The sequence below is a fragment of the Peromyscus californicus genome, unplaced genomic scaffold (assembly GCF_007827085.1).
Source record: "Peromyscus californicus insignis strain IS unplaced genomic scaffold, ASM782708v3 Scaffold_3__1_contigs__length_106647218, whole genome shotgun sequence".
NCBI classification, from domain to species: domain Eukaryota; kingdom Metazoa; phylum Chordata; class Mammalia; order Rodentia; family Cricetidae; genus Peromyscus; species Peromyscus californicus.
The window spans coordinates 96,025,427-96,051,196 of NW_026294551.1; the positions used below are offsets into that span (position 1 = coordinate 96,025,427).

The 25,770-nt window shown below is 54.8% G+C and overlaps 1 protein-coding gene and 1 long non-coding RNA gene across 4 annotated transcripts; one reads left to right on the forward strand and one right to left on the reverse strand.

Annotated features, from left to right (window-relative positions):
• Nucleotides 1-862: 862 nt before the first annotated feature.
• On the reverse strand, nucleotides 863-4,498 carry LOC128123193 (uncharacterized). Its single transcript, XR_008222596.1, has 2 exons — nucleotides 4,083-4,498; nucleotides 863-3,697 (listed from the first exon to the last, which is right to left on the reverse strand). It is a non-coding gene; the product is annotated as an uncharacterized LOC128123193 (long non-coding RNA).
• A 27-nt stretch (nucleotides 4,499-4,525) lies between these two features.
• Nucleotides 4,526-25,504, forward strand: Glis2 (GLIS family zinc finger 2). 3 transcript variants are annotated; one of them, XM_052759286.1, is made up of 7 exons: nucleotides 4,526-4,601; nucleotides 18,436-18,657; nucleotides 19,663-19,835; nucleotides 20,588-20,764; nucleotides 20,847-20,980; nucleotides 21,060-21,181; nucleotides 22,859-25,504. In XM_052759286.1, exons 2-7 carry the CDS (start codon nucleotides 18,486-18,488, stop codon nucleotides 23,647-23,649), a joined length of 1,569 nt encoding a protein of 522 aa, XP_052615246.1. In that variant the 5' UTR covers nucleotides 4,526-4,601; nucleotides 18,436-18,485; the 3' UTR covers nucleotides 23,650-25,504. The 3 variants fall into 3 exon arrangements, with proteins under 3 accessions (XP_052615246.1, XP_052615244.1, XP_052615245.1); XM_052759284.1 differs by lacking the exon at nucleotides 4,526-4,601 and adding an exon at nucleotides 4,653-5,166; XM_052759285.1 differs by lacking the exon at nucleotides 4,526-4,601 and adding an exon at nucleotides 4,655-5,166 and having other exon boundaries at nucleotides 21,063-21,181.
• Nucleotides 25,505-25,770: the final 266 nt, after the last annotated feature.

The window sequence follows — 25,770 nt, forward strand, 5'->3', positions numbered from 1 at the left end:
CTATACCAACTTTTCAATTCTTTTTGGTGGTGCTAGGGCTGGAACTGGGCCTTGCCAATGCTAGGGAAATGCATTACCATTGAGCTCCATCCTTAGTTCAAGACGCATTTCTTTATGTTGTTTTGCATCGTTTACACTCTGCCTCAGACTCCAAAAAGACAGAATCTTCCCTATGACTCTGATTTCTTTATAGACCTAACCCCTTGTGTTAATTGAAGAGCCAGAAACTCCTATATTGTACATGGCACTCATGTACGTGATGAGCATGAGCAGTGATCCTTTGGGGGTATGACAGGTCAGAGGTCCCCCTAGAGTCAGTGATCTCCTTAAAGGCATGGGTGGTGTTGCCTAGCCCAGAACAGACAACCAACCTTCAATAAACAACAAATGGACCCATAAGAGCTTAATAATCAGCTAGGTATAGTATCACAAGCCTTTGATCTCAGCACTCAGGAGGAGAGGCAGGCAGATCTTTGAGTTTTTCTTTTTTTAAAAGATTTATTTTTTTATGTGCATGTGTTTTACCTGCATGTATGTATGTGTACCACATAAGTGTCTGGTGACAGTGGAGGTCAGAAGAGGACATCTGATCCCCCTGCCACTGAAGTTGCAGATGTTTGTGAGCCACCATGTGGGTGCTGGGAACTGAACCTGGGTCCTCCTCAAGAGCAGAGAGTACTCTTGACTACTGAGCCATCTCTCCAGACCTCTCCGCGTTCAAGACCAGCCTGGTCTACAAAATGAGTTCAGTTCAGCTAGGGTCACACAGTGAGACCCTGTTTCAAAAAACTAACCAACAAACAAAAAAAGATCTTAGTGAGTATCTATTGAATGGATGTGAACTGAAGACATGTTCAATACATGTTTTTTATTTTTTATTTTTGGCTTTGTTTTGTTTTTGGTCATACTCAAAAGTGTTGCACCACCTCGCCATACCCCGGTTCAATACATGTTTACTAGTAAAGGATTAGGACACCAAACTCAAATGTATCAACCAGTCATTCTTAGGGAGCCTTTACTCCCCTGAAAGGGAAAACTCAGAGCAATGTCAGTGAGTCCAGCCTTGGGGTGGGGGGACGTGCCATCTAGAGGGAAAACTACCCTCCTTTCAGTTCTGGGCACACGAGGAAGAGTGCCTGCTCGGAGAGAGGCTCCAAGGGAGCAGAGAACCACCACCAAGAGACTAAGACCAGAGAGGAATGTCCCCTTTACCCACTGTTTACCATGAAGAATCCCAAGAAAACCCTTTGATCCCCTACCTTTTCAGATATCTCATGTCCTAGAGAGGCAGAGGGTTCAAGTACAGGCTTTGGAATCAAGCCTCAGATCCATTGAGATTGCAACCTGAATTATGCCTCCCACTAGCTTATAAAACTTTGGCTATCACTAGGCCGTGGTGCACGCCTTTAATCCCAGCTCTCAGGAGGCAGAGGCAGGCGGATCTCGAGTTCGAGGACAGCCAGGGCTACACAGAGAAACCCTGTCTCGAAAAACAAAAACAACAAAAAACTTTGGCTATGTTAATGTCCTTTTGCCTTGGTTTCTACCTCTGTAAAATGAGAATAATGGGGCCCACTCTTGAAGTTGTTGAGAATATAGTGAAAAGGTATAAAGAAAACGGCGCAGAGAAGGAATTTGTCTAGTTGAGGATTGGGGTTTTGAGATAGAATCTTGGCCCCAAAGCCAGCCTTAAAATCCAGGTTCTGATTGCGGACTTGAGCCACTACCACACCTAGTTTAGCAATCTATCTTCACTCTTACAGTTTTATTTTGAGACAGGGTCGTCCTGTGTAGCCCTTTCTGTCCTGGGACCTGCTATATGAATTGGGCTGGCTTCAAACACTTTTATTTTTTTATTTTATTTTATTTTATTTTTTTGGTTTTTCGAGACAGGGTTTCTCTGTGTAGCTTTGCGCCTTTCCTGGGACTCACTTGGTAGCCCAGGCTGGCCTCGAACTCACAGAGATCCGCCTGGCTCTGCCTCCCGAGTGCTGGGATTAAAGGCGTGCGCCACCACCGCCCGGCTACACTTTTATTTTTTAAATGCTGGAGATAGGATTTCATTTTGTAGCCTAGGCTGCCCTGAATTTACTATATAGTTCAGGCTGACCTCCAACTTGTGGTGATTCTCCAGAGTGCTGGATTCCAGGCTTCTTTCTTTAATCTTGTTAGTTTTGTAGGAAACAGACAAATTTTGTTTAGGTTCCCCTCCCAACCCTCGGTAGTTATGAGGGCACAAGCTTGGTCCTGGAATCGGGCCAGGCTTGCCATTTAATGGTGGTATTAGTCTATATAATGTAAGTGTACCTCCATGTTCCCAGACACTCGGGATCCTGGGTCTGAGTTCTTCCTGGGAGCAAAACGAAAAAAAATAAATTTTGAAGGTGAAGTTTGTTAGGGCCAAGTCTCTCCCAGTTGTTGGCCTTTTGTCCCTACAATTACATAGTGCCTGGTGTCCTACAAGCACTTGATACTTTTTTTCTGGTATCAAGGATTGAACCTAGGAACATGCACTGTAATACTGAGCTATACTCCCAGCTCCTCAATAAGCATTTTTTTTTTCTAAGTTGAGATTTATACTAGCCAGCCAGTTTAGTACTACCGATGCTTCTCAGGACTGCAGTTAGCTGGGCTGAGATTCCGCGCTGGGACTAGGCTAAGAGAAGAGCTTGAATCATAGATTCAAGACGCCGGGAGGGGGCGCTTTGCAGCGCTTCGCCTCTGACTCTGTGATGTCCCGCTAGTGGCAGGATCCAGAGAGTCGGCCCTTAACAGCCCCCTCCTGGAAGCTTTAGGTCCCAGAGCTGGCCTTCCCCAAGTCCATCTGCCAGCTAATGTTTAACCGGGCAGCACTGTGACATTATCTACACATGAGAAATGGGAATGGGGAGAGCAACCTTATCCCTGCCTTACGGCTTTTGCTCCTAGTGAACCGTCCTTCCTAAATCCCTTTCATGTACTGAAAGATCATAAGCACCTAATATGTGTCTTCGTTCCAAATGTAAGGAGCACGCATCATGGCTACATAATCAGTTAAGAGTACTGACTACGTGTGCGTTTGTTCACCACATCAGGAGCACCAATTATGTGCCTACCTGCGCACCAGATCAAGAGCATGTGTCAAGGGCAGTGCTTGGTGATGGGGATGCCCTGTGATCAAGACCCACGTCTTGATGTGGCTCTGGCGCAGACCGCGGTATCAAATGTCGAAATGAAAACAGAATTCCAAACCGGAGTCAGTACTTCACCTACTGAGGGTGCTGATCTGAAGTGCCTTTTCGTTTCCTGTGCTCAAGTCCAGCTTCGGATCAGGAGGGCTGTCTTTTTGAAGCCAAATTTGTCACCAGACAGAAGACAGGTAAGAAGATCCTAGGCGCGGACTCAGGAATCACCCAAAGAAAACACTAAAGAACGCAAGCCCGAGCTTCCCAGGAAAAGGTGGAAAACAGCTTAGCTGCCGTGTGCAAGCGTCACTGACTTGCATCCACTTCTCAGTGACCAACTCATTGAACTTACTGACCCCAAGTGTGGAGACCCCTGCGGCGCTCGGACCGGGGGACCCAGGCTGTCTCGGCTGCAGTCACCAAGATATCGGAATCCTGGATTTGTTGGGGCCAAGCCTTGTGCTTATTTCACCAGGAGGGGAACTGAGGCTGAAGACAAGGCAGAGCTGGAAGTGCGGAGCGTGGCCTCGAACCTGTCAGAATCAGAAAGGGCCTCTGTCTGAGCATTCCTGGAACTGGGCTGGGCGGAGAAATCAGGGCCTTGTCAGAGGCATTCCTACCGCCTTCCCGGCTGCCCAGGGCTGCGGGGGCCCTGGCCAAGGTGACCCCGCAGGAGGAGGCGAGGGTCCCCACCCCTCGGCCGCTGCAGCCTCCTCCATCTTCCCGGTCCTTGGGGCTTTTCCTCCAGGCCGGCGCGCCCGCCCCTCTCCCAGGCTTCCCCAGGGGCGGGATATCTCGTCCTTCCCCCCCCACCCCTCCACCCCCGCCTCCCAGGCCACCTCCGGGCCGTGTCCTAGCGCTGCCCTCGGGCCGGGGGCGGGACCGCGGCAGGCGAGGGGGGTGTCGAGGAGAACTCACGCCTCGGCCACGGCGGGGCTCCCTCCCTCCTTCCCGGTGCCCGCTCCCGCTGCTGTCCGCCCTTCCTCCCCTCCCCCGGCCCAGCCGGCCGCCCCCTCCCCCCGACGCGCACGCTCCGCCTGGCAGCTGGCGCCCCGGGCCTGGGGCCGCGGTGGCGAGAGGGGTTTGCAGGGAGGGCGGGAGCGAGTGAGCCGCGAGGGAGGGAGGCCGCCCCCCGCGCCCCTCCTCCTCGCCCTCCTCCACGGCCGACGGTCCCTCCTCCCGCCCCCTCCCTCCTCCTCTCTCCTCCCTCCCTCGCAAAGACATCCCCGCACGGCCGGGCCGCCGCGGCCACCTTCCCTGCCCCGAGCTGCAGATGTGGCGGAGCGGCCGGGCGCCGGGCGGCCGCGCCAGGGGAGCCCGCGCCCCGTGAGCCTAGCGCCCGGGCCCCCGCCCGCCCCGGCCCTCCCCCTCGCCCGCCCCCCGCTGTCCCCCGACCGCCGGAACCCGCAGCCGGAGCCAGTCAGCCCGGCCGCCGAGGTAGGAAGCCCCCCGGGGTCGCGCCGGGAGGACGCGGACCGGGCCGGGGACTTGCCTGCTGTGCGGGGCCGCGGGGCCCGGGGGTCGCCTCCCCCTCCCGCATCCACGCCTCGCCCCGGGCCATTGTGAGCCCTCGCTGAGGCCCCTGCGCTCGCTGGTTTGCGCGCTCCCTCCCTTGCCTGCTCCCTGGCTGGGTCCTTCGATCTCCCAGTCTTTTCTCCTCCCTTCCCTCCTTCTGTCTGGAGGCCGAGCCGAACTGCGGCCGGGCTCGGGGCGGGCGCAAACTTCAGTGGGGAAGTTGGGCGGTCTCGGTGGGGGTGCGCTGCGAGGTGAGAGGGGGGCACCCGGAGCCTGGGCATGAAGTTGTAAGGGGCATCAGGCAGCCCCTTTTGCTCACCGGTGCGCTCAGGTTGCTTGGAAGGTGCCCTCCCTGTCTGGGGAAAGTCTTCTTGCTGCCCTTAGCAAGCCCTGGGAAAGGCAGGGAGTGGGGCGTCCCTTGTTTCAGCACCGGGAGCTGGAGAACTGTCTAGCGTTTGGTCCACTCCTGCGAGGTGGATGGAAGCAGGTGAGGGGCCTGGCAGGATGGGGAGGGTTGAGTGATTGTATCTTAAGGGTGGGCCTGGAGGAGGGGGCTAGGCAGGTGCATCCTCCTCCTACCAGGAAGATTCCTGTGTCTTCCTGCAGGCCCCCTGGGATGGGGCTGGAGTCCAGGCTGGCACCTGGACGCCTTGGCACACTGCCCTGCCCAGTAGGGTACTCAGGCCACAACAGGGCAGCATGCTGCCTGTCTGCCTATCCTGGAGGGCCCGCCCAGCCCAGCCAGAGGGTGGCCGGGAAGCACTGGTTACAGGGAGTTGCCCAGCCCTGCCCTGGGGCCTGGGAAGCTGGAAGGGATGCTGGGAGGAGCCCTGGGCCCCCAGCCATCACAGCCCAAGATCTTGGCTCTGGAGGGAATGCTTGACACCAAGGGGGCAGCCAGGCCAGCCAATGGCCCTACCAAGGCCTGAGCTCCCATGGGTCTTCGTCTGGGACAGGGTTAGGGCCTGAGTCTTGGTCCTCTGTGGCAGGTACCCTGCACAGCAGCCTCTCAGCTGTCCTGGCACCCGGGAGGAAGGTGGGGCTGAACCAGTGGCTAGGGAGACAACTGCTATCCTTGCCAGCTTTCTGAAGCCCCTTGGATCAGGGAGTGTAAAGTGGCCACTTCAGTGTGCCCACCTCTCCCCAGGCCCCACTCTGGTGGCACAGTACCACAGCTGTCTCATCCCAGCCCACACATCCCTCTCTAGTGACCTCAGAGGCCTCCCTCTCGCCTCCTCTTTTCTTCCCTCTGGGCTCAGGCTGGGCCTCACAGCTGGCCCTGGACTGTACTGGGGGAGGGGCTGCACCTGGGGGGGGTCTCCTAAGACACCCCTTGCTGAGCTGCAGTCTAGCCCATTCCCAGATCATTCCTAGCTCAGTATATCCCTGTCTGCTGCTAAGCAGGAGGCTGTACCAGCATTGGTTTTGTGGGGTGGGGACCCCTTGGAAGCAGACCTGTTTTTTTAGCCTTTCCCCCTCCCCCCTCTTTCCGGAGCTACCATTAGTGCTGACCCCCTGACCCCCTGTGCCTGCCTGCCCTTCCCTGTCTGTGACCCCTGACCTTTGGTGTTAAATCCCTCCAGCTGGGGCTCTCCGTCCCCAGAGTGACCCTAGCCCTGGCCCCCTGGGGCAACTCTGCCGCTCTTGGCTCTCTATACAGGGACACCTGCCAGCCCTCCCTCATTGATGGGGGGGCTGGGAAGCCAGACAATGAGTCACCCCACTTCCAGGCACTACAGCTTTTGGGGTCAGTGGCTTTTGGGGACTTGCTTGAGCCAGGACACAGTCTGTGTAGAGTGAATGGGAAAAAGCTCCTGGCCAAAACACACTTTTTGCGTCTTGGGTTCGAATCTTGGCATAACCACCAGCTTTTGGGTGTTCTTTGGCCTGGCTCTTCCTCTGTCCGGGTCTCAGTTTCCTCATCTGTAAACTCTAGGGTCAGGCAAGGTGAGTTTTCTGAGTCCTAAGACTAGGTTGGCCTGTCAGTGGGGGCAGGGAGAAAGGATACATCCAACAAAAGCCAACTCTCAATTATCCGTGGGTGGAGCCAGTATGAATAACTGGATGCCACAGACATCCCCAAACCTCATTTTAAACAATCGTGTAAACCTCATCTCCACAAAGCTTTTGTTTCTAAAAACCTCAGCTGCAAAAGGGTAGCCATAGTTTCTTCTCTAGCCCTCTTTCCTCAGTGCGAGTACCAGTGAGGGGTTAGAGGGCAAACTGGACCCCAGGCAGACAAAGGTCTGCCAGGGCCCCTCCTTAGGGCTGGAGGGAAGCTGGACCTCACCTCTGCGTCTCAGGCTCCCCTCCAAGGCTGGCCCAGCCTTGGCCCTGTGCAGTGGGAGGGTCCACTGGCCACCTAAATTGTTCCAGGGTCTGTGCTGGCTCCGGTGTAGAGTGAAGAATGTGTTTTTCCTCGCGACATTTTCCCATGCACATTTCCGACTCCCCAGCTGGATTCTCCTGGAATCTGAATTTCCCACTTATGGGAGAGGGCGGTGCCAGTGCTGGGCAGGGTTTGGGGCAATCCCAGGATGAAGGAGGAGGGTAACAGCTGTGGCTGGGGGACCAGATGTTGAGGATGGGGCCTGCAGTTCTGCTTTTTGGGAGGCATTTGGGGCTCCTTAGCAGAGAAGAAGGACTGGGGTGTGCGTGTGCTGTGCTCCTGGCTTGGTCCCCCAGCTTCATGTGCCTCTCTGCAAGATCTGCGGAGGGTTCCTGCATCCCAGGGGAAAATGAGGTGGGTTCTTTACCCAAGTGGGAAATTTGGATTTCAAAGGAGAGACCCTCAATCAGGGCAGAGTGAGGGGCTAAGCCAAGGCTGCCCAAGGTTGCCCCTGAATCCCTTCTCTGTTCACTTACAGCTGTTATTATAAAGTACTGAGTAGGGAGGCCCTTTTCAAGGATGGTCGGGACCCTGTGGCTGACATGGGTGTGCTAAGCAATGAGAGACCCTTTCTTAGCTGTTGCAAGGGTCTCTGGGTCTAGCCAGAGCATTGAGGTTCTCCATCCTGCTTAGAAGCCGCCTCCAGGAGTTGTGGAATACCCCCATGCTGAGTTAGAAGCCAAGCATGCATATGGAGATTCACCTCTCAGAGACACCAGAGCCAGGTGACTGGCCAGTCATCTGTCTCTGTCTCAGTTCTGGGAGGATGGACTGTAGTCCTAGTGAGGCTTGGGACGCAGCTGCTGACCCAGTGTTTTTCTTAGGTGGCTGACTGGGCCATACCTTGGTGAATTTTAATACAAGTGTGGCCAGCTTGGGAACTGGGCATTTTTAGCAAGTACCTCTACTGCTGATTGGACAGATTGAGCCATTGCTTTGATCTCAGGAACAGGACGGAGCCTGCTGGTGCTCGTGGTCGAGGGGTAGTGTTTGCAGGGAAAAGCCTGAATGTGTGCCCCCACATCTTCCCCCTTAGCAGAGACATCCCTCCTACTCTGGCTAATAAAAAATGGCAGCAGTCCCCAGGTGGGTTGGGTTGGGACAGCAATGGATCGGTAGTGTTGGGGGATGGGGCACTAATCCCTCCTGAGTACCCGTTGGAAAAATCCAGCCAGCATACATGCCTTCCACTTGCCTGGCCAACTTGACAGAGAATTCACCCTCACCTGAAATTGCCAAACCTGTGACAGACCCATTAATCCCAATTTGATAAATGAGGAAATACTGAGGCCCGGGATGGAAAAGGGCCAGTGTGCATCTAGCTCTGCGGGAAGGGGCATGTCAGCCAGTTTCCTAGTCTGGATATAGCTGGGGCCTTGTCCTCTGCAGCTGGGTGCCCTGAGCCCCTTGCTCATCTTTCCTTTAGAGCTGCTTCACCCCTCCTCTCCATGGGAGAAGTGGGATGGATGAGTGGTTAGGCCTGGCTCTCCTCCCCATTCCTGCCCTGGGGGGGGGGGTGCTCACAGGTCTTCCTAAGAAGGCCTCTAGAAACCTCTTTTATAGCTGGTTGATCCCCTGGGAGTCCAGAGGTCCAGCCTGGGTGACCCTTCTGGCATTGCAGCTGGGACACCTTCCTCTAGGCATCTATCTTCAGGCTGGGCAGGCACAGTCCTTGACTGTGGCTGTTCATTCCCCATCCCCCAGACGGGATGGGGAGGCCCTCGGTAGCTGGTGGCTGGGCTGGGAGGGGAATGAGTCTGATTCAGGAGCAGGGGCTTCCCATCTGCTCCAGATGCCCTTGGTGGGGGATGGGCAAAGGGGCTGAGGATCTTCCAGTGCCAGGACTGTTGCAGTGAGCAGCTCCTCAAGTCCTTTGTCTTGGATGCCTGAAAGGCCAGGTAGTTCTCACCACAGGGAGGGTCTGGGGCCTTCCAGTTGTGAAATGTGTGTGCCTTAGCAGATGGCTAGGAGAGGGGACCAGGAGTGGGTGGAAACCCAGCAGAGGACCCTGGAGGCTGCTGAGCCTCCTGAGTTAGCCTGGGCTGGGAGCCTGAGAGACAACAGTCCCTCCCACCAGACAGGGTCTCTATGGTTCACCATGCTCACCAGTCGGCATCTCCTTGAGATCTCAGCAATAAAAAGGGTTTGGGGAGGTTAGTGGGGGAAACTGAGGCTCTGAGATTCGGTGACTTGTCCTGTGGTCTCTTGGAGTGAGGGGAGGACAGAAGTCATCCCTTTCTGCCTAGCTTACCTGCTCAGCTCTACAAAGCAAATCCAGAAGCCGGGGAAGCCTGCAGGCCCGTCTTTACCCTGCCAGACCCAACCTGATCAAGTCTCTGAGGGCCCAGGGTCTGTGGAACCGAGCAGGGTAAGGTATCCTGGCATCTGGAACTGTCTGGGCCATGAAATGCCACTTCAACCCGGAACCTGCTCAGTTCCAGTCCTAATTCCCAAGTCTATGCCGGTATCCAAGGAAGCCTGTCTTTGCCTCCACTGCCCTCTGCATCCGACTGGCACAGTCCAGCCTGCCTGGGCTAGTCCTCCCTTGAGTCACACTAGTCTTCATTCAGAGCCCACACTGCCTTTTACAGGTGCCCTGGCCCCCAACTGTGATGCCCCTCCTCTGAGAAGGCTATTGGACCTTCCTCATCTCTCCTGTTCTGAAGTCCCTCCCTCCTTCCTGTGTGCTGGGGGCCGTGTCACAAGGATACCTTATCCTGCTCTGTTCCACAGACCCTGGATCAGGTTGGGTCTGGCAGGCCCCTTCTGATGGGCATTTCCTTGTGAGTGAGGATGGATTTGAAGGCTTCCCTGGCTTCTGGGTTTGCTTTGTGGAGCTGAGTGGGTAAGCTAGGCAGAAAGGCATGTCTCTGAGGAAGGGTGAAGGGTAGAGGCCAGCAGCGATTGTATGCAGCTACTGGTATGGACTAGGGTAGGTGGGAGTCCCAGGGATGAAGCTGAGGAGTTGGGTCCTTTTAGTCCCCCCAGCTGACCAGTAATGGCAATACTATTCCTCCCCTCTCAACCCTTGTTCAAGTCTGCCTGGTCCCAGTGTGTGCCCCACACAGGAGGAAAAGACTACTGGGTCCTGGGTCCTGCTTCCAACATTGACCTTGGAAGACACTTCCATTTGTAGGGCTTAAGGCACCTGTACCTACCACCTCACCTGATAATAGACACGCAACTGAATTCACTTACTCTCCCACTCAACAAACATCCACCCAAGACCACATGTTTGGGAGAAGTGAAGCTTGGGTGCAACAGAACCACGTGAGGAAACCAGTCTGGATGTCCTAGCGTGTCCCAGCTCCCAGGTGTCCAGGCCAGCCCCATTCTTTTACAGTGGGGAAGCTAAGACCCAGGGTCTTGCCTTGTATCATATCAAGGCATAACTGGTTTTCCAACCCGTGGCTCAAGGACTTCACATCTCCGCTCAGTTCATTATGGGAAGAGGACGGGGCTCTGGGTCAGCAGGAGCAGGGCGAGGGTCTGCTGGATGACCTTCCCTTGGGTGTGTGTGTGTGTGTGTCTTCATGTTTGTGGGTACATGTGAGAGCGTGTGTTGTGTATGTAGAGGCCAGAAGCTGATCTTGGGTGTCATTCCTTAGAAGCTGTCCATCTGTCTTTTGGAGATACTCTCTCTGATAGCCCTGGACTCACCTCAGCTCAGCTGAGTTCCAGGGATCTTCCTGTCTGCTTTCCCAGTAGAGGTATTGTAAGTATGGGTCATTGTGCCTGGCTTTTGTCTCATGGGTTCTGAGGCCTGAACTCGGGTGCTTCTGCTTACATGGCAAGATTTTCCCAAACCAGCCGCCTTCTCTAGTCCTGGTCATCCCTTTTCTTCCGCAGTGGGCCTGGAGCTGCCCGGGAGCCCTAGTCCCTACCTGCTTCAGGCCTTTCTTCTTGGAAGGAGGCTTCTTATGCCTGGAGAATGCCTGAGGCCGAAGGTCAGGTGGCAGTACCCCGGACACTGCAAGGGCCAGGCACACTTGGCACACTTGAGGGTTGGCGACACTGTGATATTAGTGATGCATTAGCCAGGACTTGGACCCAGGGCTGTTGTGGCAGGACTTGGAGCATTGCCGTTGGGCTTGGTGAATCACCCGGCCTTCAGCCGCAGCAGGGACAAGGTGAGCCAAGAGGCTGAGGCTGGAGAGGGTATGTCACAGAAGACATGCCAGAGGAGGGGTCAGGGAGCTGTTAGCTGCAGGGGAGTATGGGTAGCTGTCCACTTGATAAGTAAGCCTCAGGCTTTTAGGGAGGCAAGGATTCTAAGGAGAGGCTAAGGGTAGGAGGCTCTGAGCTGAAGGGGCACAGTTCTCTGTGCAGAACAGGCTATGGCTCCCCAGTGCTCCTCAGCTCCTGGTCCAGTCCCTCTGACAGGCCTCTTCCTCTGCTGCCTTGTCCTCTCCGGAATGACAGCCAGACTTACTGTGGGCTTTGGAGGGGCATTCCTTTGGTGCTTTGGTGCAACCTTGGGCCAGGAAGACTGCTTTGAATCCCAGCCTCCCCTTAGTTTGCAAGCAGTGACCTTGACAGTTTACTTTAACTTGAAGACGGGCGGGGGAGAATAGCACCTCATTCGCAGGGGTGGCAGGCTAAACCAGGATAGTCCACAGGGAGGCTGTTGGCTTGTCCCTGGCCAGGGAGTACTTGGTCCCTTTGTCCCCGGACTTTCTGCTCTGTTTACGGTACTAGCATGAAACCCAGGGTCTCCTGAACACCAACCAGGCAAGCGCTCTCTACCCTGAGCCACTTGTAGTTTTTAGAGCAAGTGCAGACGTAAGTAAGAAGGAACCCCGAGAGCAGGAGGGACTCCATGGGAGGGATCTCTCCTCCTTTTACTTTTTGAGACAGGATCTTACTGTGTTGCCCACACTGGCCTTGGACGCACTCTGTAGTCCAGAATCTGTAATCCTCCTGCCTCAGCCTCCCAAGTAGCTGGAAGTACAGGCAGGTGACACCAGCTCTAGCCCCCAGGTTTGTTTGTGTCCTCCCGGCCTTATCAGAGCCGTGCCCCCCCCCCCCAGCTGTGTGCCCCTGACATTGTTTCACTGCCTCTGTAGCCCAGCGACCTTCAGGTCTTGTTCCATCTGATTTATCCTGGACCCCAGCAGAGAGCCTGGTGTTGGAATGCATAAATGAAGTGGGGAGGGAAGGGCCAAAGTCCAGAGCCCGCCTTCACCCTCCCGCTGTGGAGTTGGCCCGGTGTGCTTGTTCACAGGGGCCTGGTGTCTGCCCCGGGGGAGTGGGGGAGTGGGCCTCAGGTACGGGCCTCCTGATGTGCTTCTGGGCTTTGCTGGGCTTGGAAGTAGTTTCCTTGCCTTTGTGGATTGGTCACCCATACCTATCTGGTCCCCTAAGCAGTGGCACCTGCCGTGGAGACCGAGGCTTCAGAGGCTTCAGTGCTGTTGTGCGCAAGGGTGAGACACATGCTGGCCCACCTACTGCCCATCTGTGAAATACTGGCGCTGCCTGGGCTGGCCTCCGCACTCCAGTGAGTGCGCATAGGCTACCCCCCCACACACACATGACTTCCCCTCCCCGGAACAGCAGTATGGCGGGTTTTGTTTTTTGTTTTGTGAGACAGGGTGTTACTATGTTGCTCATGCTGACCTGAATGCTGGGATTACAGGCCTTTGCCACCACACCTGGTCTGCGCAGTGCTGGAGACAGAACCCTGCCCTGGGTCTTGTGTATGCTAGGCAAGCACTCTGCTAAAAAAGCTACATCTCCAGTACCTGAATGGTAGTTCTGCCTGTGCTCGGCCTTGCTGGGTGTGTGCCCCTGTCTGGCTGCCTACTGCCCACCCCTCCCAGGGATTTTGGTGGCCTTGCCCAGCCCTGTGTCCTTCCCTTCCAGCCTGGCAGGCAGTGTGGGGGCTGCTTGGCTGGCTTGCCTCTGGCTGAGGCCCAGGTGCAGGCTTGCTCATGGCCCCATACTCGCCCCCCCCAAAGCTGGGCAGACAGGAAAATACCAGACATAGTTGTGCAAAGGTGGCCGCAGGCGGGCAGGCAGCGGGAGGTGGGGGCCGGAGAAGGGGCCCAGAGCCACCAGAACATTTGGAGGCTTCTTGGCCGGACAGACCTTGCAGCTGGAGGGCCACATGTTTGCATGAGTGTCCGTGGATGTTGAGGCTCTCCCGGCTCTTGTCACCTCTCCTGTTGGTGCAGGACAAGGAAGCGCCTCTGGGAGGGCTGATGAGGGGCACACCTGCTGGCTTTTTCGTTTCAGCTCTGGGCGACCTTGGGAGACTCACTGTGTGGGTCACCCTCAGCCTGGGGCAGAAATGGGAACCCTTAGGGCTTGTGACTAGTCCCAGTTACCAGCATCTTCCATGGGGCAGGCACCCGGCCAAGGCTTGTCCTATAGGATGTCCTGGGATCATTACTGTAGTGCTTGAGTTACCGATGAGGAAACTGTCTTACGGAGGCTTGGAGAGTGACAGTGACCTGTGTGAGGCCACACAGCCAGAGGAGGCTACAGCCAGGTAGTTTGATGCAAGCTTTGCTCTGTGAACTTGCCGTAGCCAAGTTCTCTACAAACTGTGTGCTCGGATGCTGCTCAGCCAGTCCCCAGTGCCCTCTAGCGAGAAGAGTTTTGATCTGGACTGGTTGTCTGGGGACACTGGAGTTTCTACTGAGGTGGTATATGCAGGCTAGGTGCCCCTCTTGGACTGGCATGGGGCTATACCTAATCATGGGTTTCCAAGGAAGGCAAACCCAAAACCCTTCCAGGAAGTGCCTCTGGCCACTGCACCCTCCATCCAGGGCCACTTAGTGCTCAGCCAGGCTCCACAGGGAGGGCTCCCTGCTGGTGGGTGCCCCCCCCAACTCCGTGGTCACTCCACAGGACAGTAGAGGCCCGAGGTTCTTCCAAGGGGTAAGGCCAGCCAAAGTTCTGGTCTGGAATGAGATTTTAATGTTTGTGGGTACACAGGGAGGGCCAGTCCCTCCTCAGGGTTGTCCTTATAGACTAGGGACTTAAGTGGTGACACTTAGAATGAATTTTACTAGGTGCTTACTGTGTGTCTAACTCTGTTCTGTGTGTTGAATATTACATCCCACCTTAGGAAAGAGGAGAGGGGGGTCAGGGGACATGGCAGGAAGCAGCCGAGCAGACCATGTTGTCTGACCCGTGTTTGGAACCCTGCCTGCTGCCTGGTTGGGAAGGGGGCCCTGAGAGGTCCTGTTCCTACCCTTGCTTCCAGCCTCCCTCACTGGGCAGCCAAGGCGGGTGGAGCTCTTGGCCAGAGCAGGGAGCACAGCCGCTTCCCAGGAATGTGGGGTTGTGGGCAGTTTGCTTTGGCAGCGTTTCTGCCTCAGCTCTCCCAGCCTTCTGGTGGCCCCCGACCCTGTCACCCCTGCAGTGCCCACCCAGCCTGCCCGCTGCCTTTCCTGGTTCTGCCCCTAGCTCCGTAAGCCCTCGGGATGAGGAGGTGGTGACCAACCTAAGCAGCCCTGTGACCAGGGCAGGCCACCTTCCTGAGCCTCCGTTTCTGCATCTGTAAAGTGGCATGACGTGTCACCTGCTGTAACTGATGCTGGCATGTTGGCCTGTCAGCCACTGGCTGGGGCAGTCACTGTGATAGGAACCATGGCTTTGGTCTTGGTCTTGCCACCCATGATTGCAACCTGGGGTAGGAACTTCCCCCAGCCTTCAGATTCCCAGTCTGTAAGACCAGAGTGCTAAAGTGATGGTCCAGGTTACCAGATTTGGAGACACTCACACATCAGGGACAACTTGGTTTTAACTTTTGTTCAGTAAGACCGTCACGTGTGTGTGTCTGTGTGTGAGTCCAGACTGACCTTAGCCTTGAATTACTGATCTAATTGTCTCCATCTCTCAAGTGCTGGTATTATAGGCATGTGCCACCATCACTGACTACATGGAGAGGTGCATCTTGGGCCCTTGTCTGTAAGTTCTAGGCTGGGTTTGCTGTAGCTCACCAAATGGACAGTTTCAAGACTACCCCTGGCGAAATGGGGTGTTCTTCATCACATTAGCTACACTGCTGTGGGGTAGATGGGCAAGGATACAGTCCCCACCTTGCTGAGGTCCTTGTTCTTAAACGTTTGCCAGGGACCAAGGGACTACCTAGCATAGGTAGGCTTCCCTCTCTAACCCCTCCAGTCTCAAGGCTAACCAAATACCCTCCCTCAGGCACGGAAGGAAGGACGTCATCCTGAGCAGGATCCTGGTCCCCTTCTGTTAGCTTGGTGACTTTGAAGCTGGGTTTCCCCAAGAGGGAGAGATGGTGGCAGATAGGTCTATAGGGGGCCGGGTGCCCTGCAGGAGCTGCAGCTGGGGGCTGTCTGCGCAGGGTCTGCGGCAGGCGCACAATGGCAGTCATTGTTGTCTTGGCATGGCTGGCCGGGGGGCGGGGGATGCCCAGCCCACCCTCAGGGTGACCCCCGCCCCGGGTTGTGGGAGGGCTGTCCCCACTCCTGCCGCCCTGGTGGTCCCTGCTCAGCCAGCCCCTCTTGCACTTCCTTACTGCCGCTCCCTCCAGCTCACTCTGTTCTAATTAGTTCCTTTTGCAGCTGGAGGAGCCTCATGGGGCCTGGGCCATGCGACCACCTCCATGTGGGCTCCCCGCTCGGGCCCATGCAGGTAGGTGTGTCGCAGGGTGCACCCAGCCTACGGCGAGTGAGCTCTCCCACAGCCAGAACAGGGTGTGAGGCACTTGGCCATCCCGACCAGTAGGGAAACTGAGGCCCTGGTGGTTTCTCCAGCAAGGTCGGGATTGTAGCGGGCTGGTGTGTTCCCTGACCTGAACACTGCACCCGTGAACACCTGACTGGGATAGGTGGGGTCCCTGCCCCTGTGGACTACCAGCTTCTACCTACTGGTCTCCAGAACTCTAAGGGCAAGCAGCCAGGTCTTGGCTAGGGAGGCAGCTTCACCTTTTCTGGGACACAGCCCCCCACTGTCCTCGTTCTAAGCATTTAAGTCTGGCTGGTGCTGACAGGGCCAGCTCTGGGGGGCTGAGCTGCAGAGGCTGTTTAGAAGGGTGGGGGACCTGCCGCTCACTTGCACTTTTCACCTAGCTCTGTAACAAAGAGCGAAGCTGAGTCCAGGCTGGCTGCTGCTGGCTGGGAATGGGAGAAGGGTGAGGACTTTGAGGATGGCCAAGGTCAGAGCATGAGTGGGGTCATAGGCCGTCTACTCCCTGGGGGGCTATGGGTAGGAAAACTAGCGAGACTCATTGGGGCGGTTCCTTCTTCCTTTCCCAGGAGGGGCTGCAGCGCCTGGGCTGAGTTCTGGCTTCCAAAATGAACCCCTACCTCCCAGGGCAGAACCCAGGGACAGGAAGTGAAGGGGTGTCCCTGGAGACTGGGTCCACTGATGGTGGGAGGGCAGTCATTGGAGTCCCCTTTCCTGCTGTGGGTGCTCCACGCAGGGAGATGGGCTCCTGCTGGGGCCTTCTCAGACCCAGGTGACAGACTCGTGGCTCCTCCCAGGCTCCCTCTGGTGGGAGGACCACGTGAGACAGGAGCAGGTGCCAAAGGCTACTTACTGCTCGGTTGGCACCGTGGCTGGGAGTCGGCACTCGGTTCCTCTAGCCCAGGCACCTCGCCAGTGGTCTTCTTTTCTCCGTGGTGGGTGTTGGGGGCAGGGAGGCCTGTGGCCTTGGGCCAGAAGAGGGACTAGGCCACCAGCCCTTCCTGGCTCCTGAATTCTTAATCAGCATAAATATTTACTTCCTTCCTCCCCTTCCAGGCTCCCAGCATAGAGCAGCTTCAGGGAGGTTGGACCAGGCCTGTGTCTAAAAATAAACAGGTAGCGAGACAGACAGACAGACATAATGGGCTGCAGGTCAAGCAGAGGGCAGCCTTTGCCTAGACAGGCCACCCATCACTGTCACCTGCCCACCTACCTGGGTTTGGGACTCCTAAGAGGGTCACCGGGTTGTCAATGAGGGCCTCTAGTCCAGGCATGGCCTGAGCCATAACAAGGGCATCTGACAGCTTCAGTGGAGACAAGTTGCAGACCTGAATCTCACAGTGAAGACGGGCTTCCTGTGCTCCAGTGATGCAGCCTTAAGTGCCCAGATCCCATGTAGCCACATGTAGTGGGGGCTGGAGATATGTCCTCACTAGCACTGTCGCAGGCCAAGGAAGGGACTATCCTGTGTACCTAGGGAATGCCCCGAAAGCTGGAGCTTGTGGGAGATCAGTAGGAAGCATGTGCGGGCTGGGGTGCAAGCGAGGACCATGTAGGCGAAGCTGCCCTGGAGGAGAGATGGGCTGGGGTACAGTGCTGTCCCCTCTGGCTTGCTCACCCCTGTAAGGGCACTTGGGCAGCTCTGGTTCCACATGGATCCCACAAGCCCCAGCCCCCAAGGACACAATCATAAACTGCTCCGAGTATTTCCCAGGTCATAGTTCTTCCCGCCATGCCCGCTTTTTGTATTAAATACAGTGGTAGAGTCTCATAGTGTGGGTGTCTAGTAAAAAGATTTTGAAGGTGTGACAGTCTGCGTGAACAAAGGCCAAGGAAACAAGTAGGAGGTTTCTTGTGGGTGGAGAGTCTGCTGCTTCTGGAAAAATGAAGTTTGGTGGGGAAGAGCTGGCCTTGTTCTTAGGTCGGGGAGCTTGTGAGTCCATTTGCATAAGTGGAGATACGCCAGTGAGAAATTGTGCAAACAGGAGGAATATCACAGAGTGGAATGATAGGAATATTACCACCAGCTTTTGCTTTTTAAATACTATCTGCTGTCCTTTGGTGGTCCAACAGAGCCTGCAGAGCTGGCCTGACCACAGTCCCCAGCTGCCCCCTGGTGGCTTGTGAAGGCCTGCCTTCTGCCTTATTCTCATCGCCAAGCTTCGCACAGCCTGCCTGGGACAGGCCCTCAGCCTGCTTCCCTTGGAGGTGACGTAGTTCCCTGCCCTGAACAGGCACTTCTGGCACCTGGGTGCTTAATTTGCCACTGAGGAATGCATCTTGGAGGATGCTTGTTGCTCCCTAGCCTGCTTTTAGGTCTCTGAATTCAGACTGGCAGACTTCCCAAGCATAGCTTCCTATTCTATCAGAAGTGACAGTTGGGACTTAGCCAGCTAGTTCCTGGGAGATGTAGCTTCAAGTCTGACTGTTCTGCCAGATTGTGAGTACCGTCACTGGAGTCAGTTTCTAACATTTATTCTCACCATTAAATGGAGATCATAAACTTGGCCTATCCCAAAAGGCTTATGGGGAGTGGCAGTGGAATCTTGCATTGGGTAGATGGTGACCCTCTGTGATATCTGTGAGCCAGGCCATTCAGGGTGTTGTCTCTGCTCCTCTGCTTCTTCAGGTTTTAGTGGGTATAGCAGAAGGAGAAACCTACGGTTACAGTGTCACTATACAGCCTGTGTCCTTCCCCAGGTTCCTGCCTGAAGACCAGCTGGGTACGCTCCTTGACCCTCCCCATCACCATGCACTCCTTGGACGAGCCGCTTGACCTAAAGCTGAGCATCACCAAGCTCCGGGCGGCGAGAGAGAAGCGGGAAAGGACGCTGGGTGTGGTCCGACATCACCCTTTGCATAGGGAGTTGGGTCTGGTGGATGATAGCCCCACACCTGGTTCCCCAGGCTCCCCCCCACCAGGTACTGTGCTTGAAGGTACCCCCTCCATGCTTGTCCATTCATCCTGTGAGACCTACCCAGTGTACTCAGTGGGCATATAAAACTAGCTCCTAGCCAGGCGGTGGTGGCGTACGCCTTTAATCCCAGCACTCGGGAGGCAGAGGCAGGCGGATCTCAGTGAGTTCGAGGCCAGCCTGGTCTACAGAGCAAGTTCCAGGAAAAGCACAAAGCTACACAGAGAAACCCTGTCTTGAAAAACCAAGAAAAACAAACAAACAAAAAAAAAAAAAAAAAAAAAGTAGCTCCAACCAGGGCCTGTGGAAGGTTCTGGAAAGAGGTAGAGGGGGGCAAAGCAGCAGCAAAAGTCCTAGGATTGTCTCTGGATTCTGAGATTGTATGGCTGGTTAAACTGGGTGGTGACTGGGGACAGAGCCAGGCAGATTTGTCTTAAAGATGCTTTGTGCTCCCCGTGGTGTGGTGGTGCTCACCTCATCTGCTGAACCTTCAGCTGGACTTGAGAACCAGCTTTACCACATGCTTGAGATAAAAGAGTCAGCCCATCCCAATTTTCCCCTTTTACAGAAAGGAACACTAAGGTAGAAAGAACATGACAGGGAGTGAGGTAGTCTTGTGTTCCAGTTCCATGTATCAGATAAGTCTCATCTGTAAGATGGGTACTTACAATTTTGTTTTTTTGTTGTTGAGATGGTCTGGTGTAGTCCAGGCTGGCACTGAACTCACTGTGTAGCCCAGGATGGCCTTGAATTCTTGATCCTTCTGCCTCAGCCTTCTGAGTGTTGTGATTACAGGTATGAACCACCATGCCAGCCCCATTTCCTGTTTCTGGCAGCCAGCTCTCCTGGCGAAGGTCAGACAGAATGATGATGCCATGACTATAACTGACCTGGCTGCTCTTTGGATATCTGGGGTCCCAGAATGGTCGAAAATGGTGGCAGGGATCCCGAAGTGGTGGGACTTGGCCCAACAGGCCTCTAGCTTGCTTCCCTGAAACAGGATCTTCTTCAGGTTTCCTGCTGAACCCCAAGTTCCCTGAGAAGGTGGATGGACGCTTTTCCACAGCTCCCCTGGGGGACCTCAGCTTGTCACCACCATCTGGACTGGACTCCCCAAATGGCAGCAGCTCCCTGTCCCCTGAGCGCCAGGGCAATGGGGACCTGCCTCCACTGCCTACTGCTGTGGTAAGGAGGGGGAAGGTTCTCTAGAGACAGAGGGTATGTTGGCTTCCTAGGGCTCCTAGGCAGGTGCCACCAAATTGGGTGGTTTGAAACAAGAGAAAAGGATTCTCATTCCTAAGCTGTTAACTACATCTGTCACCTCTAGGTGACATCTTCATCAGCTGGCCCTTTCCCTGGATGTGTGTGTGTGTCTGTACAGGTCTAGGCCTTCCTCTGTCATAAAGACATAAGATGCTGGATTTAGGGTCACCATACTGCAGTAGGACCTCACCTTAACTAATCCTGAAAAGACTATTTCCAAACAAGGTTATATACACAGGTGGATATGATTAGTACTCAGGGTGTCTTTTGGATTGATATCTTTTTTTTTTTTGGAGACAGGGTCTCTACATAGCCCTGGCTGTCCTGGAACTCCTTATGTAGACCAGACTGTCCTTAAACTTAACAGAGATCTCCCTGCCTCTGCCTCCCAAGTTCTGGCATGAAAGGTGTGTTATACCTGGCTGTATTGATATAATTTAACACTGTCCACACAAGGGTAAAAGTGAGAGGTCTGGCCTGGCAGTAGTGGCACACATTTTTCTTTTAATCCCAGCACTTGGGAAGCAGAGGCAGGTGGATCTCAGGGCGACAACCAGGGCCACACAGAGAAAGTCTGTGTGGAAAAACAAAACAAAGTGGCAGTGGGGTTTGTGTGTGTGTGTGTGTGTGTGTGTGTACCTGCCAGTGGGGTACACTAACCTTTTACTCTTTAGGATTTCCAGACACTTCGCTATTTGGATGGTGTCCCCAGCTCCTTTCAGTTCTTCTTGCCCCTGGGCTCTGGGGGAGCTCTGCACCTACCTGCTTCCTCCTTCCTCACACCCCCCAAGGACAAGTGCCTGTCACCGGAGCTGCCCCTGGCCAAGCAGCTGGTGTGTCGATGGGCCAAGGTGAGTTGGGAGCTGGGAAGAGTGGTGAGGGCTGGGCCAGCACCCTACTTGGGATCAGAACCCTGCCTGCCTGGCCTTACAGTGTAACCAGCTCTTTGAGCTCCTCCAAGACCTAGTTGACCATGTCAATGACCATCATGTCAAGCCGGAACAGGATGCTCGGTACTGCTGCCATTGGGAGGGCTGTGCCCGCCACGGCCGTGGCTTCAATGCCAGGTGAGGGAGCAGGGTGAGGGCAGGAAGGGAGGGGCTGGGTGCCCATTGAGCTGAGTGTGCCCCCGGGCCCTCCCTGGAGCAGGTACAAGATGCTTATCCACATCCGGACTCACACCAATGAGAAGCCACACCGATGCCCCACCTGCAACAAGAGCTTCTCCCGCCTGGAGAACCTGAAGATCCACAACCGCTCCCACACAGGTAGGTTTCTCATGGAGGTGGGGGACTCCAGGGAAAGGCTGGAAAGGGACAAATCTCATTGTTCATACCCTGCTCCCCTTGTTTGAGACAGGGTCGCATGTAACCCAGGCTGGTTTCTAACTGTAGCCAAGGATGACCATGGGCTCCTAATCGTCCTGCCTTCATCTTCCAAGTGTTGGGACATTAGCTAGGGGAGCCCTTATGTGGGTATGGTCATCTAGGTCTGCCTCTCCTCATTGTGCCCCAAGCCCCACAGAACCACACACCTCATTTTAAGTTACTCCATTACTACATTAAAGAGAGCAAGCTGGACATGGTAGCGCACACCTTTAATCTCAGTACTTGGGAGTCAAGAGGCAAGAGGATCTCTATGAGTTCAAGGCCTTTCTGGTCTACAGAGCAAGTTCCAGGCCAGCCAGTATTATTATATAATGAGACCATGTCTCAAAAAAACTCAAAACAAAATTTAAAAAAAAAGAAAAAAGAAAAAGGAAATAGGTGAAATTAATTGTAATTATGTGTCCTATGAAACCCAATATATAAATGTGTGTGTGTGTGTGTGTATAGTTATTTTAATATTTTTAAAACATGTCAGCAAACCTGGGTATGGTAATGAATGTCTGTATTCCCAAATAATTAGCTTGAAGGGGGAAAGTAGTTGGTTTTTTTGTTGTGTTTTTTTGAGACAAGTTCTCTGTGTAGCCTTGGCTGTCCTGGAACCACTCAATAGAACAGGCTGGCCTTGAACGCAGAGATGCTCCTGCCTCTGCCTCCCAAATGCTGGGATCAAAGGCATGTGCCACAATCGTCCTGCAAACTTAGAAGGTCAAGGCCATCTTGATCAACACACAGTGAGATCCCATTTCAAAAAAGAAACAATGGGGCTGGAGAGATGGCTCAGCAGTTAAGAGCACTGGCTGTTATTACAGAGGTCCTGAGTTCAATTCCCAGCAACCACATGGTGGCTCACAACCATCTGTAATGAGATCGCTGCCCTCTTCTGGCCTGTAGGCAGAACATTGTATACATAATAAATAAATGTTTAAAAAAAAAAAGAAACAAAGACCAAAACAAAACAGCTGAACATTAAACTCCCTCCTTTCACACAAAGCCTTTGAGATCTAGTCTGTCTTAGCCTCACAGCACACCTCCTTTTGGACCCAGCTTCATTTCCAAGTCTGAGTGGCTACAGGTGGCTCCTGTCCTGGTCAGCATAGTGACTTTGTGATTCAAGCCAGGTAAGGTGGTGCACACCTTTAATCCCAGCACTCAGGAGGCAGGCAGATCTCTGAGTTCAGCCTGGTCTACAGAGCTAGTTCTAGAACAGCCAGGGCTACATAGAGAAACCGTCTCCAAAAACAAAAACAAAGACGACTGTGAGCCATTCTGAGCAAGGCTACATGGAAGACTAAGGCAGCACTGTTAGTGCTTACCAGGGGCCAGGTCTGCATGGGCGTACACGCCAAGGTTGAGTTCTGCTATAGCAAAGGAATCTGATTTGTGCACAGCAGTTCCGCCTGCAAGCTGCCCTTAGCTGGGTCAGCCTCATCCGGGTACAGGGATGGTCTCCCAAATCAGAGTCAGAATGCTTCAGGAGCTCTGGGCCTGGGAGAGGCAAGGGGATGGGTGGAAAGATCTGGCAGAATTGAGACCCCTCAATGCAGCCCACCCCTACAGGTGAGAAGCCCTACGTCTGCCCCTATGAGGGCTGCAACAAGCGTTACTCCAACTCGAGTGACCGATTCAAGCACACCCGTACCCACTACGTAGACAAGCCCTACTACTGCAAGATGCCTGGCTGCCACAAGCGCTACACCGACCCCAGCTCCCTGCGCAAGCACATCAAAGCCCACGGTCACTTTGTGTCTCACGAACAGCAGGAGCTCCTGCAGCTACGCCCACCCCCGAAACCACCATTACCCACTCCCGACAGTGGCTCCTATGTCAGTGGGGCTCAGATCATCATCCCAAACCCTGCTGCCCTTTTTGGAGGCCCCAGTCTGCCAGGCCTGCCCTTACCCCTGGCTCCTGGCCCCCTTGACCTCAGTGCTCTGGCCTGTGGCAGTGGTGGAGGTGGAGGTGGGGGCATGGGCCCTGGGCTGCCAGGCTCTGTTCTGCCCCTCAATCTGGCCAAGAACCCACTGTTGCCCTCACCCTTTGGGGCTAGTGGACTAGGCCTGCCTGTGGTCTCTCTCCTGGGTGGTTCTGCTGGTAGCAAGGCTGAGGGGGAGAAAGGTCGTGGGTCAGTGCCTGCCAGGGTCCTGGGCCTGGAGGACCACAAGACTCCCCTGGAAAGGACGGAGCGCAGCCGCTCCCGGCCAAGCCCTGATGGACTCCCCTTGCTACCGGGCACTGTACTGGACCTGTCCACGGGCAACTCGGCAGCCAGCAGTCCAGAGGCGCTAACTCCTGGCTGGGTGGTCATCCCGCCAGGGTCTGTGCTGCTCAAACCAGCTGTGGTAAACTGAACCTGGGTTACCCACCTACCAGCTGTGACAGGCCAGCTACCTACTGTGGGCTCATCCCCTGACGAACAGAAACTCTTCTGCGAGATAGCAATAATATCCTACTGCTCCAGGGGCCCAAGTGTCTGCTTCCTGGGAGGCTGCAGCCCCAGACAAGCTGGGTAGCATGGGTGGTGCTAGAAGGTCTTTGGTGGCTTCCTGGCTCCAGAGTGGACTTGGCTTGGACCTGCTGTCCAAGGAGGCCATGCTCTTGGGTGCTAAGGCCTCACTCACCTCCACTTCCCCAGCCCATAGTTTGGGTGAGGCCTTCCTCTGCCCGTCCTCCAAGGACTGACTCAGTTCTGCCTCTTGCTCTGGTGCATTCCTCTCCACGAGCAGTCTGGGCAGGTTGCCACTCCTCCCTGCCTTACCTACTTGTCAGTGGGGAGCCCCCAGTGATCATGAGCCCATGCCTGGGAACTCCTTAGACCCCTTTCCCTCTGGCCCACCCCTGGAGGGAGAGCAAGACAGACACAGGCCCTGGCCAAGGCGCAGGAGAAAGCTGCCTTTTCCTGCCTACTGCTATGACAAGGTGCTTCCCTGCTTGCTTAGCAGAGAAGCCTGCTGTCAGTGCCCCTCTGCCCGAGTCAGCACTGCCAAAGGGCTGGCAACACTCTCTAAAGAGGAGAGGTGGCTGAGCACTCCTTTCCCTTGGGAGTGTGCAAGCAGGTTCAAAGGATCATTGTACTGGTCCGGTCCAGCTTGGCTTGGCCTGGCACTGTTACCCTGCAGAAGTCTGCAAAGCGTCAGTCTATACCAGGTGGGCTCCAGGTTTGGGGGTTACGAAGTCATGGAATGCAGGGAAGGACTGACTCATCAGAAAGGAGCTTTCAAGAAACCATGAACTGAAGCCTCTGGGTGTGAGGGAGGCTAGGCAGCCAAGCACAGCATTTGGAGGACCAACCGTCTGCTTGAGAAAAGCTGGCTAGAGAATGGACTGGACACGTGACAAGGTTGTTTCCTCTGACTTTCCAGTTGAGCCCTTTTCTTGGTGGTGCCTCTCTTTGGCCCACAGGCTCTCCCCAAGCCAGCTCCCCCAGGGCCTGTACTACTCAGAATAAGGTCAGCACTTATGTAGGGCTAGACTAAGCCAAGGACATTGGAGGACTGTGCTCCACAGCTCCAAAAGGCTAGGTGTGCCAGCTTGGGCCTCTTGCTGTCCTCTGTCCTTTGCTGCAGAGTGGCTAAGCCCCTCACCTCCCCATCCTTAGAACAAAAGCTGCTGGGATGGTAGGGGCCCTTAGTAGCTCTGCTTCTTCTGAGTAGCTCTGCCTACTCTCCTTTTTCCCAGACTGCCCTTCTGTTTCAGAAGGGTCACCCTGACCTGACCTGCCCAACTGCTGGGCTTAGGACCCCAGCCCTGATAGGGCTCGGCTGTGCTGGCTCTACCCCTTGAAGGGGCTGTGAGCAAGTTAAGGAGCTGGTCTCCTGTCTTCGGGTCTACCCATGATCCAAGTAACCTGGCTCGTTAGGGCCCTAGGCCTTAAGTCCCTGGCTGGGGGACTGAGTTTCAGACTCAAGCCCAAGAGCAGAGCACGGGCACTGGAAGGCGACATTAGCTCAGCATGTGATTCCGTGATAGACCAGGCTTGGAAGGGCCGGTGTACTTGTCAGTCCGTCGTCACACATCCCAGACATCAGTATTTTAACAGGTTCTAAGTGCCTTTCTATTGTAGCTTGTGTTTTTCCTCCTTTTGGCTCCATTGCTGTTAGCATAGAGTTAAAACAAAACAAAAAGATAAGCTAATGACTATAACAATATATTCCTCCATGTGAGAGGAAGTTTATAAAGAAACAATAAAAGTGAGTTGCAAAGATGGTTTCTGCATAGTAGATGTGCCAGGAACTGGGTCACTTGCTCTATCTTGGTTGTGGGCGTTCCAACTAGACACCTAAAGGCCTGGCCTGGACCTTTCCCCTCGACCTGCCACAGGCTACCTTCACTCTGAGATCAGAAGGCCCACCCACCTGGGACTAGAAAGGGTAGGCAGTACGGGACAGGAGGGTACAAATTATTCTCAACTACAAGGTTCAGGCCTTGATCTGCCACTGCCTGCTGAGAATGGTTGACACCTGGCCACAGCT

Bases quoted from the DNA above. Each gene is read 5' to 3' on its own strand.
- Glis2 (XM_052759284.1), top strand. The intron at 18,658-19,662 runs GTACTGTGCTTG...GATCTTCTTCAG, and splicing joins CCCAGGCTCCCCCCCACCAG to GTTTCCTGCTGAACCCCAAG. The intron at 20,765-20,846 runs GTGAGTTGGGAG...CTGGCCTTACAG, and splicing joins TGGTGTGTCGATGGGCCAAG to TGTAACCAGCTCTTTGAGCT.